The 13753-nt window shown below is 54.8% G+C and overlaps 1 protein-coding gene across 9 annotated transcripts in view; it reads right to left on the reverse strand.

Moving 5' to 3' along the window:
* DNMT3A (DNA methyltransferase 3 alpha) overlaps positions 1–13753 on the reverse strand; it is a 102229-nt gene that overhangs the window by 42739 nt on the left and 45737 nt on the right. For 7 of the 9 annotated variants that reach the window (XR_004820239.1, XR_004820240.1, XM_035728771.1 and 4 more), the window contains exons 4-5: positions 6452–6722; positions 398–441 (exon numbers count right to left, since the gene is read on the reverse strand). Coding sequence is in view for 6 of the 9 variants with exons in the window: in XM_035728771.1 (XP_035584664.1) it covers positions 398–441; positions 6452–6722 (315 nt within the window). In the remaining 3 variants the exon portion in view is untranslated. Of the gene's footprint in view, positions 1–48; positions 107–397; positions 442–6451; positions 6723–13753 lie in introns of those variants that run through there. The other 2 variants (XM_035728776.1, XM_035728774.1) reach the window with 2 other exon arrangements.

The following is a 13753-nucleotide window of genomic DNA, read 5'->3' on the forward strand; positions in this document are numbered from 1 at the left end:
CCACCGCAAGGTTTGCTCCTCCTGAGGGGAAACTGAGGAGGCACTCACCTCGAACAGAACACAGGAGCTTTGACTCCTGGCCAGAGATGTCAACCCTGCAAGTGCTGGGCAAGGCCCTGTTCGGGCTGGAGAAGTGAGCCACGGGCTGAGGGGGGCACATGGACGCGAACCATGAGGGGAGGTGCTTGGTCGCAGAGGCGGACCAGCTGGCTGCCTTGTTGGGGGGCTTCTAACCTCCACACCCATCTCCTTTCCTCCTTACACGGGGACATGTAAAGAAAGGGACGGGACCACCTCAGGCATCCCCTCACACACATTCGCCACAGTTGGTCAGAGAGGTGGCTTTCTTCTAGAATCAGGATCCACAGAGCCCCTGGGGGTTGAGCAAAACACTTGCCTCCATTTTCATGGATTCGATGTTGGTCTCCTTCTGTTCTTTGCCTGTGGAGAGGGAAGAACAAAGGGACTGTCGGCAGAGTTACGGGAGTGGCTCAGAGGCCCCACCTTGTGCCTGGGGTCCCTGCCACAAAGACAGGGGTCCTCCAACCATTCAGCTGTTCACGTATCGAACCTGACGGCCCACCATGTGCTAGGCACCATGCTGGCCCCAAGGACTCAGAGCATGGCCTAGAGCAGAGAAGGGACTGGGGCAGGTTCGGAGGCCCAAATCCGAAGGAACGATTGGAAAGCCAGGGCCACGGTTTCTGGCCCATTGACTCTGTCTCAGGCACACAAACGGGGTCATCTAGGAACAGCTCCCTTCACAGAGGAGGGGCCTACATGGCACAGTCTCCCCCTGCCCTGGAAGGGAGCTGCATGCTGCTATGGAGTGAGGCAGAGATGTCCTGGGGGGCAATGGGGTACACGGCCACTGCAGCAAGACTCTGGTATAGCAACTTTGTCTCTGAGGCTCAGCTTCCTTATCTGGAAAATAATGATGCTGGAGATGATTTCTAGGGTCCTTCTGCAGTTCTCAATACTGTGGTTCTGTTCTTGATACCTGCCTCTGTACCCCCATTCCCCACCTCAGTCTCAGGTCTCTGAACCTTTATTCTAAAAGACTTGGATTCCCAGGTGTTTCCGTGTGACCTCTGTAACCTCTCCTAGCCCGTTTTCTCACTGAATCAAGACAGAGCCAACCGTTCTAAAATCTGTAGGTTACTGGGAACATCAAGTGCCTGGAGCAGGACTTGGCATATAGTAGGTGCTCAATAGATATTACTCTGGATCCCTTTCCCGAAGGCATCTCCCTGCTCCTCTTCCCTGCAGCTCTTCAACTGGGCCCGGATTCCAGTTCCTAGAAGGAGAGGCTCCCCTGGGGGCAGGAGGCCCCAGCAGTTCTGTCTGTAGGACAGTCTCATCCTCTCCCCGTCCGGGCCCCACACAGGAGGGCAGCCGCCCTCCTCCAGAATACCCTTGCGCTCCTACCCTGGGCCTTTCAGGTCCTCACCCAGATGCCCTCCCCAGGCCCAGCGAGCGCCTTGCAGTCTAGCTGCCCCTGGCTGTGGGGTTGGGATAATTATGCCTTCCAGAACTTCTGCGGGGGGGGGGGGGGGGTTGCGAGGAGCCCCCCCTCTCATCTGGGCCCCTGAACTCCTTTCTCTGAAGCCAAGAGGACTGAGCTTGGGCCCAGAACAGGAAGGTCATTGAGGCTGGCTCATGGTAGTTGGGGTGGGGGAGCCCCAAATGGAAAAAACAGCCCCTACTTCATCTCCCGGCTCTGAGGCGGAAACCAGACACAGCACTGAAGGCCCCGGACAGGAAGTTTCTTTCCCTCTCTCTCACTAGAGAAGCCCTGGGGCTCTCCGTGTGTGCCCCCGGGGGAGGGGCAGCCCCGGGGTCACAGCGCCCCCAGAGCCCAGGGGAAGGGAGGCAGGGCCGGCGCTCGCAGCAACCCCCCCCCCCCCCCCCCGCACAAGCCCCCGGCAGCCAGCACGGGCACCGAGCCGGTGCCACGGAGTGGTGGGGGCGGGACACGGACGTGCCAGTGTCTGTCGTGGGCGCGCGCGCGGTGGGAACGGGGGTGCCGCTAACACTTTACACGACAGGCTTTTTAAGGTATGTCTCACCCGGGCTTGCTGTCTCTTCCTCCGTGCTTCCGCTCAGCACAGCCAGCTCCCCTGACTTTTTCTCAGGCTCCCTGGAGCCGGGTCCCCCTCCCGCCCCCGGGGGTCCCCCACCCCTTTTCTCAGACCTGCACGTTCTCCCGGCGAGGCTTTGGGCTGCCAGAAGGGGGCGCCCGCCCTTGGACCAGGCCGCGGCCAGGGGTCCCTCGGACCTCTCGAACGTTTCCTATGGGGGTCCCTCCGTGGCATCTCATTATGGGGAATCATCTATTCATTCGGATGAAAGAAAATCAGGGTTGAAGGGAACTATAGAGATGATGGAGCACCTGTTCAGCCCCTAGATTTTGCCAATGGGGAAACTGAGGCTGGGGGGTGGGTGTGGAGCGCTGAAATCAGATTTCAGGGCTCCTGAATGCCAAGCCCGTTCACGTTACCCTCCACTACCTTCATGTTCTCCCCTTCCCCATTCCCTGGTCCCCATGCTCCCCCAAACAATTGCTTTTCCTCGCGCAGTTTCCAACTGGCTTCTTTCTGGAATTTTCTCCCTGACAGATTCTGCACATGCCCACTGAGTGATATCTCACACACACACACACACACACACACACACACACACACACACACACACACACACACTTTCCAGCCTGGCCCAGCAAAACAACAAACTGGGCTGCCTCAGAATGCAGCACTTGTCCTGAGTCAAGGAGGGTCAGCTGCTCTCTCAACACTCCCTCTGCAGTCCATCTGCTCCTGGCCCAGACCCAGGGTCACAGGCGGGCCAGGTGGCTGCGTGCCTCCCAGGGTGGCCCTGGCAGGCTCAGACATGACCCTAGAGTATCTCAGGTCCAGGGGGCAGGAGAGGCCAGGGTGCTTCCAACACTTACCCATTGATCTAAGCCTATATCAGCCGGGGGACCCGCCCCAAATTTCCTTTAAAAGGAACCCAAATCTCCATGACAAGGCTAAGGCCAGGCTTGCCTCAGAGGGCAGTCCCTAACCCAATACTGGGTGTTCCATCTGAGCGGAAAAGGGCTTTGTGCTCACCCTAATCTGGTCCTTTACTAGTTGAATAATCTTGGGCAAGTAACTTAACCTTTCTGAACTCTCAGTCTCCCCATCTGAAAAATGGGGATAATAAGAGTCTTCCTCACATGGGATCACAAAGATTAAACAAGAGACCATGTAACTAAAGAGCAGGGCTTCTTAAACTTTAATATGCATCGGAATCAGGATCTCTTTAAAATGTAGATTTTGACTCCACAGGTCTAGGGTGGGGCCTGAGATTCGGCATTTCTAACTTCAGAGGTGATACCAGGCAACACTGTTGGTCCACGGGCCACTCTGAGTAGTGAGGATATAGGACAGTCAACACATAGTCAATATTCAGTAAAAGAAAGCCATATTACCATCGTTTCTATGAGAATCATGGCAGCATTAATGCTAGGAGTGCAGAAGCAGTCCCAAGGCCACCACCTGCCTATCCAGGTGGCTCTTGGCCTGATGACTCATCATCTCCCCCATTCCTCCTTCTTTCTCCTGGCTGTTCTATCAGGATCTGGGGCGCCTGTGTGCACAGGAATGTTGCCTTAAAGTCCTCCATTTTTCCTGTATAGGACCTAATGGGAGGGGTTCAGGGGAGACGGATGGGGCCCCCTGAGAGGAGACCTGGAGTGCGGGGAACAGATGGGAGACCATGGCCAACTCACTTCCTCCATGGGGCCTTAAGTCTCCTTCCTCCCTGGAACTGAGCAGCTGCGTACGCGTTCCGTGTGGCTGACTGCGGGCCAGGTGGCCGAGCCTCCAGCAGACCACTGCCCACGCCCCCGGCAGCACCTCACCGGTCTCAGCAGCCAGGCAATGCATGGTGGCCTTCAGGGGCTCCCCCCCCAGCTCTGAGGCCTACCAGCACACAACACAGGAGTGCTCCGAGGCTACTGGGGGGTCAGGGAGGCTTCGAGCATTGGCCTGCCACACTCAGCACTAAGATTCTGAGGAAGGTCCCCCGATGTGGGGAAAATCCCAAACCCAGGAGACATCTCAACACCATCTCTTCCCTTTCCCCTTGGGCTCCTGGCGCTTGCCCGCTTCTCCACCTCTGCTGCCCCCTCATTACAGCCGCCCTCCTCCCCACCACGCCTGCAGCAGCCCCCTAACCCAGCTTCCCAGCCCCTCGGTTCCACTCTGGGAACCAGAGCGCAAAGTGATTTTTTTCAAAACACAAAGCAGATCATGTCACCTGCCCCCCCCCCCCCGCCCCGCCCCGGAGGGTGTCCTCAAAGGCCTGCCCTGGTCCCGTCTGCTCTCATACCCTTCTTCCTTGCTCTCTCACCGCAACCTTACTAGTTTCTGTCAGGTCTCTGGGTGCCCTGCTCCCTCCCACCCGGGAGCCTCTATACCTGTTTTCACTCCCTCCCACACCACCCCTCACCTGGTGAACCCCCAGTCATCCTTCCGCTTCCGTGGAACAGGCCGGGCTGCCTGGGGTTTCCCTGATCACAGTTCCTCATAGAACTGTGTTTATTTTCTCTTAGAGAACCTATCTCCTTGTATAATCACATGCCTTTCAGTGTGAATTTCTCATTAACGTCTGTCTCTCCAGCAGACTTTGAGGTCCTTGAAGGCAAGAACCAGGATTTTGTTCATGACGGTTTGCCCAGATCCTGACACACACACACACAATGGATGTTTCATATACATCTATTGACTGACTGAAGAAGGAACTCTGGAGAACAAACGGAAGTGGAGACAGGGAAACCCCAAAGTGAAAGCACACCCTCAAGGGTTAAGAGCGGCCTTAGAACTATGTATGGCCCCATCCCACCAGGCAGAAAGGACTGCAGCTTACTGTCAGTCATGGTGGGGTCCCAGGAATCAGCACATGGTGGGCGGGTGGAGCGTACGGGCTCCCAGTTTCCGCTCTGGAATACCTGGTCTTCTTAGCGGGAGGGATGGGGTCTCTTCTCCCTTTCCTCCTCAGTTTCCCTCCACTCCGGCCCCTTGAACACTCCCGCCCAGTGTCAGGACCTACCCACAAGGCACTCAGGTAAGGCCAGAAGCCCTGGGCGGTTCCGGGCTAGCCTGCACTGAGCCCCACTGCAGAATAAAAGGAGACAGCAGAAGGGCACACCAACTTTGAAGCCAAGACGGAATGCATCCTGGAGCTACCACTTACAGGCACGGAGGCCCTGACCAAGTCACTTCATCTCGCTAAGTGGCATGTTTTTTCTGCCTTAAAATGAGGATAACAATACCTCTTGAAGGAGATTGTTTGGAGAACTAAACCAGCGAATACAGAGTACCTTAAAAAGCGCTTTGCACATAATGGGAACATCATAAATATTAGTTGAATAATAAATGAATGAAATATATACATATTTTAATTTGGAAATCTCTTTTCTGGAAATGCTCTCAATCCCGCATGAATATTGGGTTTAGATCCATGCAAAATAAGTTAGGCCAATTAATCGATTTACTCATTCCATCATACGCACTTGGAAGACTTTTTGAATTAAAATGCACATATGCAAAACAACCTGGCAGGGCCCCGGGAGGATCAAATGTGATAATATATGAGGAAGCGCTCTGTAAACTGTGAAGCCCCGTACAAATGCTAGTTGTCCTCATTACTAACATGTTTACAGCTTGGTTGGCCCTGAAATCACTGGCTTAACCTGAAAGAGAAAAGTAGGCAATTTTCCAGGACTCCAGGGCAAGACCAAAAAGTCTGGGGAGGAAGGGGCCTGGGCTGGGGTGGCGAACTGGCCACCCCCTTCCGCCCCACCCCCACCCTGCTCGGTCACAATCACTCTTGAATTGAGTCAGCTGAACTGTGGTGAGTTCGAGACATCTATGCTGGGGCAGGCTAACTGGGTTTTCAGGGCTCCGAGGGCATCCACTGCCTGGAGCACCCAGGCCAGGGGCTGCACACGCAGTCCCCGAGAACTGCAGGCCTTGGAGAAGAGGAAGAAGGCCACGTGAGGGCTGAAGGAAACTGAGGCTCACAACCAGCCTATGAAGGGGTGGGGGGGTCGGGCAGGGGGACAGCCATCACCCCAGTCCTGCAACTGTTGGCATTCTACAAATCCACTGTTGCCAGATCTAGCTTTTTTTTTTTTTCCCCACGAGAAGCCAAAACTCCAGATTTTTATGTGAAATTTCTGGATTTTTAAATACTGGCAACTAATTTTTGAAAATGTTTAAAACACTACATGGGCCAAATAAAACATGTGTGCAGGCTGCACCCAGCCAGCAGACTCCGGGGTATAGCCTTGGCAAGTAGACCTTCAGCTCCCATGCCTCCTGGGGCCTGCTGGCCCCCAAGTCTCTAACCCTTGGAAGAATCCTGGGGATCCCAGAAGAGGCTGCCCCTTGTGCCCAGGACTCACTCTCTTCTGCGGGGGCTCCTCGGCCATCCTTGGGGGTGCAGCAGCCATTCTCCACGGCTCTGGAGGCTTCGGGCGGGGTCTCAGCCGCACCCTCTCCCTCTGCTGGGGCCCCGCCCTTCTGCCCTCCAGCGGGGCTCCCCTCCTCTGGCTGGGGCTCACTCCGCTTCTCCAAGTCCCCGTTGGGTAACAGCTCTGAGGGGCCTGAGTCCTGGGCCATGGACGGGGACTTGGAGGTCACTGCGGGGTCCTTTGGCGTGTCACTGCTTTCCACCTGGAAAGATGAAGAAACAGGAGGGGACGATTAGATCGGTGGTCTTGCCTCTTTTGGATCACTAACCCCTCTGAAATTCCGGTGAAAGTTATGCACCCGTTGTCCAGAAAACCTTGTTCACATAAGTGCGCAAGCAAATACACACACAATTCTGCTCTCAGTTTTAAGGGATCTCTGGGCCTGACTCCCTGAAGTCAACGGGTTTGTGGACTCGAGCATAAGAAGCAGAAGAATGCAGGCAGGTTTGCCAGCCTGGTTTCAATGACCAAGCTGTGACCCATGGCAGCTACCACCCCCACTCTCTGAGGTGACATAGGGCCTCCAAGCCTACTCTGAAGCCCCTATTAAAAACAAACGTTCCACTATACGTAAGTGGGGAAAGAAATACATATATATGTAAGTGAAAACAAACATTCTGGGGTGCCGGACTGGCTCAGTTGGTAGAGCATGCAACTCTTGATCTCAGGGTTAAGAGTTCAAGCCTCACACTGGGCTTAGTTAAAAAAAAAAAAAAAAAAAAAATCAATGATTTTTTTTTTTTTAAAAAACAAACATTCTTCACACTACCCCTACTTCAAATCAGGACCCCTCCTCAGAAGACTCTAGTGCCACCAGTCGATTCTGGTAACCTTGGGCTGACCTGACTTTTGCCAGATCCCTCCGGCTTTCCTTCTGGCCTCTCAAGGCCCTGACCCAAACAGGGACTAGCTGCGCATTGGAGCAAAAGGGTCAAAGGAGGCCTCCCAAATAAGCATTCTGTTGGGCCCCAAAGCCCAGCACAGTTCTTTCCTTCAGCTCTGGATCCCCCATCTTTCCGGCACCCCGACCCTGGAGATCCACAGCCCCCATAAGCAGTTTGCAGCGTCCACAGTAAGCACCCCGGGCCCAATGTGGTCTCACATTCCCCTTCCAGAATGAAATGTATCCCTTCATCCCCAAGAGTCTAAGAACAGAACTTGCTACAGTTCCAGGTAATAAGAATCACATCAAGGGTAATCATCTAACTGTCCTTTGTAAATGCCACTGCCTGGTGGGCAAGGCTCCTTCTCACCATGACCCCTTTAGAGCCACTCAACCTCCCTGAGGAGGCTCTCAGAGAATTGCTCAAGGTCACACACTTTGTAAGGACACAGTGAGGGCAGGAGAGAGAGCCTGGTGAACACTCTGTCCTCGGCCCTGCGGGGGGCAAGTAGGCTAGAGCATCTCAGAGGAATGGAGGTGCTCTCTTGGGGAGGAAGAGGCAAGGGTCCCCTGTGCTCACGCCCATGGGCACAGGGCTGCCCTCAGCAATCCCGCCCAGCTCCATCCGTGGAACGTCTATGGGAAGGGCAGACGCGTGGCTAGCCTGCCACCTCAGCAAGGTGCTGCTCAGGAGGGCGCCTCGGCTGCTCCACCTATAAGGGGAGATGCCGAGACTAGTCCCCTGAGGTTTTTTCCATCTAAGTCTTTTTTTTTTTTTCTGTTTATAAAAGTGAGTCACATATAAAAACTCAAACGACACAAAAATGAGTCGTGGCGAAAAGTTAAAGCTCCTTTTTCAATCCCCCACCTCTGAAATCACAGGTAAACCCTTATTAACAGTTTGGTGAGGATCCTTTCTAGACTTTGTTTCTATGTGTCTACAATCATGTGTGAGTTACATGTTTACACACATGGATTCACACGCACAGCCAGATCCAGAATTTTTTTTTCTAATAGGGTGTCTTGCTACTCAGTGTTCTATAACTTGCTTTTTCACTTAACAAGCATAGTGGGCATCACTCCATACCCGTGCATATGGATCTGTCTCCTATTTCACAGCTGCTCAACATTCTATTGAATGGATGCTCCATAATTTATTCAAACAGTTCCCTAATAGTGGGCCTTTGGGCCGATTTGCTTTTTGCTGCAATGAACCCCGTGCACTTATAGTTCCATGCGCCTGCGTATGTCTGTAGATCGGGGTCCCAGAGGTGGGCTGGCTGGTGGAGGGCCTGCCTAGGTGTGAGTAGACAGGCCAAATTCCCTCCAAAGAGGTGTACCCCTCAAGCACACCCTGACAGCCTCAGAGCGCGCTGGGCTCCCTCCCACACAGCCGGCAATCTCCAAGGCTGCTTCTGCTCTAAGGTCTATATCCTCACCTTTGAGCCCACTGCTGTCTGCTGAGGAACCCCCAGGGTGGCAAATAGGGACAAGGGCCTTGGGGACAAAAATAAATAAATAAAAACCAGAGTCTTCCCTTGACAAGGTTCCAGGCACACAGAGCAGCCTAAGGGTGAGCAGAGGGACTTGCCAAGCTGTTTTCCTGGCTGAGTGGGGCAGATTGGGGCAGGCCTGCTTCCAGGAAGGGAAGCTCCCAGGGAAAGCTGCAAAGGTGTGCAGTCCTTGGCAGGTGGGGGTGGGGGCTGGAGCAAGAGAAAGAGGCAAGAAGTCCTCTGCTGGCCTAGCCTTGGGCACAGAGGGCTGAAGCCAGCAGGGCCAGGAGGTCAGACACAGGAATGCGAGTGAGCAAGTAGGCCCTGTCTTTCTCCTTAGCTTCCATCCCTGAGTGTTGAGACACACTCTGTCCAGGACTGAGACGGCCTTTCCCACCTCCCAGGTCAAGCCAACAGGGTTCCCTGTTGGGAACCTGTTCTAACGCCCCTCCCTGGTAGAAATCCTCTCACCTCTAGACAGCCCAAGCAGAGTGGGGCATGCCCAGGCCCCCACAGCCACCCCTATGTCCAGCTGTGCCGGGCATCACAGAGCTCTGATCATGCCTCTGCCAGGGAGGTGGGCTGGGGAATTCAGGTCAGAGTCAAGCTCTTACCACGGCCGTGTCCTTTTACCTTCTGGCCACTTGCTACCCCACAGACACCTCAAGTTGGAGCAGGCTCCCAGCGCCACAAAGCTGCTTGAGACAACTCTGCTGTTACTAACTTCCTGCCTGGGGACCACATGGCCTCCTCTCACCTGGGACTCACTTCCTGTTGATTGCCAGCTCCATAGCAGAGAGAGCCAGGAGTACCTGCTCTGACCCCCACGTGCTCTCATCAAGCATCCCTCCCAGGCCGGCCCTGGAGGAACCCAGGCTGCAGCAGCGTGAGGCCCACACCCCTTCCAGAGGTGGGCGAATGAGGGGAAGGGAAGCGCTCTGCACAGCCCCCACCCCAGGGTTAGCTCAGCATGCCGAAATCCCCTGATCCCCCCAGGCCTCACCTCCTCTCCTCCCAACTGAGCCACCCTCTCTGTTTCTAGTTGACCCTGTGTTAGCCAAAGTTCTGGGATCAGGGAAGCTGCTGACTCCCGCCCGGGGCCAGCCCTTGATCCAACTTACCCCTCAAGAACCCTCCCACCCTGGGGTGACTGGCTGGCTCAGTCGGTGAAGCATGTGACCATGATCTCCAGCTTGTAAGTTTGAGCCCCACATTGGGTATAGAGATTACTTAAAAATGAAATCTTAAGGGGTGCCTGGGTGGCTCAGTCATTAAGCATCTGCCTTCAGCTCAGGTCGTGATCCCAGGGTCCTGGGATCGAGTCCCACATCGGGCTCCCTGCTGAGCGGGAGGCCTGCTTCTCCCTCTCCCACTCCCCCTGCTTGTGTTCCCTCTCTCACTGTCTCTCTCTCTCTCTCTCTGGCAAATAAATAAATAAATAATCTTAAAAAAAAAAAAAAAAGGAAGAAAGAAAAGACCCACACCCCCCCTCCGCCCCACCCCAGCCAGGAGTGGACCCTCACTGGCTCCCTCTCTGGGGCCCAGGCAACTGAGCAGGTTGAATCCACGTATAAGAAACCATTGAGAGGGAAGGAGGAGGTCCACAGGCAAACGGACTGAAGCAACTGTCCAAATCTCTTAGAGCGGCTGGGTGCACCCTAAAAGGGGCATCTTTGATGAGAAGAACAGCCTAATCCACACCTGGAAGCCACTAGGAGAGCCAGGCCTGCACCCTTCTGCCCCCACCTCTCAGCCACCTCCTGTCCCCCATCCCTCTTGGCTTGTCCACTCCTGGAGTCAGGGACTTTGCTTTCCCAGGCTAGACTCAGGGCGCTCAGTATCCATAACTGATTCCTGAATGCCAAGCCGCGCTTAAGACTCAGAACATCCTGCTCCTGTGAGTAGAGGGAGTTTCAACTTAGTTGCACATCAGAAGTAACTGTTTAAAATTCTGTTTTTGTTTGCTTGTATTTTACAATTGCCTTCAAAGGAGAGACAATATACCCTGAGATACTGATTTTTCCCTTGGGGGGAGTGGGAGCAGCAGAAGCCCCTAGTCCTTCTAGAAGCCACCACCAGCAGCTGAAGGTGACAATTCCAACTTCCTCTGCTTCTCACCTGTGAGGCCGGGGGGGACGGGGGTGGGGGGGGGCAGCAGAGGTCTCCCCTGGAAGTGGGGGGCTGGCCCGGCAACAGATTTGGGTAAAGTCGATCCTGTTTGCCCTCTGTGTGCCTACCCATGTCCGGTTTGCCCCATTCTGGATCTTCAGACCCTGCCTACCACCTCTTGGGGTCCCTCAGAATTCATTGCCCTTTGCCTTCTGTCCAGGCAACCCGTCCATCCCAGGACAGCTGCTTCCTGCTTCTCTGTTGCCTGCCACCCCCACCTCGGGCCTCCCCCGGGAGCGGCTTCTTCCAAGCCAGTGAAGGCAGTGGTTCTCCCCTGGGGGCAGTTTTGCTTTGACTGTATGTCTGAGACACTTCTGGTGGTCACGCTGGGGTGGGGAGACTGCTGGCTTCCAGTGGGTAGGGGTCGGGGATGCTGCTGAACTCCGCACTAGAACAGGGCGGTGACCACACGAAGAATTATTCGGCCCAAGATGTCAATAGTGCTGTTGTTGAAAAACCCCGGGCTGAAGGTCGGCGCACTGACCAGAGACTGCCTTTCTCTAAGAACCTTTTTTTAAAAAAAAATAAAATAAAATAAACTTAAAAAAATATTGTGGTAAAATATACATAACATAATATTTACCATTTTAACCATTTCCAAGTGTACAACTGAGTGGCATTAAGTATATCCATATTGTACAACCATCACCACCATCCATCTTCAGAACTTTTTTGTCACCTCAGACTGAAACTGTCCCCGCTAAATAGTAACTCCCCATTTCCCCCGGCCCCCGGTCCCTGGTCACCACTACTCCGCTTTCTGTCTTCTCGGGAACATCTGAAAGCCTGCCTGTCTGTCTCTTACACACACACTCACCCCTGGGAGGGAAGCATTTGTGCTAAGCCCCGCCCTCCAGCCCCCCAGCAAAGGAGTGGGGGTAAAGTCTGCTCCAGTGGTCACCGAACCCCCAGCCCACAGCAGGCACGGCTTGTTCACAGAGCTTTTCACACCCTATCTCATTACAACACTCCTGCTCTTAGGCTGCACCTCATTATTCACTGCGGGTCTCCCTCCTAGACTTGTGAGCTTTGCCTTACTTATTTTTTTTTTTTTTTTATTTATCTCCCTTCCAACCACTCCACCTACAGCTCCCCAGGACAAAGCACAGCACCCAGCATAAATATGCGTATACAACTAAGTGTAATTATCACTATCGTCCTGATGCGTAGTGCTACCCTCACTTTTCTGAGGGAAAAGGCTCCAAGGCTTGCCTCAAGTCACACACCTTCTAAGTGGTAAAGCTTCCAGAATGACCCAGGTACAAGAGAGGCATTTGAAAGCTGGCTCCCGCTTTGGGTTGAGTCTCTGGAAAAACCCAACCTCAAATCCCTAGGGTTCCAAGGAGGAAAAGGAGGCTTAGATGTGCCTAAGCAGGGCCAGGCTGTTTCCCTGGCAGCAGCCACTGCAGGGACAAACCGGAGGCAAAGCGAGGAGCAACCCTCGGCAGTGAACCTGTCCAGGCCCCGGGCCCTGTCCTCCTCCCCTTTTGCTGGAAGTCTGGACCAGACCCCAGAACTCCCACTCCTCCCTCTCCAGGTGAGGCCTGGTCTCCCAAAGTGGGGCAGAGCGCTGAAGCTCCAAATAAGGAAGTGATTTTGGAGAGGCCCTTTATTATAATAATAATAATGTTTACACATAAAAATTAAAACCTGGCAAATAAGATATGAGGAAAACGATACAAAGGAGACAAGGCCCAGCCATGTGTGGTCAGAGGAGCCCCTCCGCTGGGAGCGGCCAGGGCACAGGGACCAGCTGTCCAGGACCAGCTGTGTGCAGGCTCCCCTGGGCCCAGGTGTGGAGGGGGCAGGCCCAGTGCCTGGCCTCTCTCACTGGCAGCCCCTGGAGGTCGGAGCCAGGGTCCCAGGCTGGCTCTGGGCACCTGCCTCGCTCTCCCCTGCGGTGCTGGAGGCCAGGGGCTGTGGCTGGAAGGGGACTTCTCTGCTGCACCCCAGCGCAGCGCTGGGGAGGGAGGCCCAGAGGCTGGCAGATGTGGGGCGGCCCCTCCCACCCCATGGTACCGCCATTGTGCCTTTAAGGCCCGTGGCAGCACTCAGCTCCGTGCCAGCCGGGAACCCTGGCATCCAGCCAACCCTGGCCTCTTGATTAAGGACACACAGTCGCATGCACAGACACACAGGGGTGCGCCACCTCCCGGAGACACAGCCCGGGAGATGTGCAGGGATGTGGCAGAGCCATGTCAACAAAAGCACATCAACAGTCGCCCTCTCCTTACAACTGCAGGCCCATCAGCCCCCACTGACCAAGGCCTGGATTTTCCCAGGTTGACTCTAGCTTCAGGAAACAGCCTGTCCCACTGGCACTGAGCCCACGCTTCCCCCATCCCCTCTGCTCCAGGCCTTCCTGCAGCCCCTTCTGCTGGCAGCCCGGCATCTGACTGGCGGGAAGTGGCCCTGAGGCAGGGAAAGCAGGAGAGGTCCACCCCGTGCCAGCTCCCAAGAGAGGTCCTCAAAGCCTCCCTGCTCAGCCTTCCTGGGGTGAATGGAGTCAGGCTCCAAGACTCTGGAACTAGGACCGCTGATTTCCTTTTCTCTGGTGGAGCAGCTAAAAGGGCCACCAGGGGGATGAAGAGACAGTAGGCCCAGAAGCCAAAGAGGGCCAACTTTGGAAAGCCTGGGCATGCTCTCCAGGTCTCACCATTTCCCTCGCCACTTGGGCGGAGAGCTGCT

This window comes from Zalophus californianus, chromosome 8 (genome assembly GCF_009762305.2).
Source record: "Zalophus californianus isolate mZalCal1 chromosome 8, mZalCal1.pri.v2, whole genome shotgun sequence".
Classification (NCBI taxonomy): Eukaryota; Metazoa; Chordata; class Mammalia; order Carnivora; family Otariidae; genus Zalophus; species Zalophus californianus.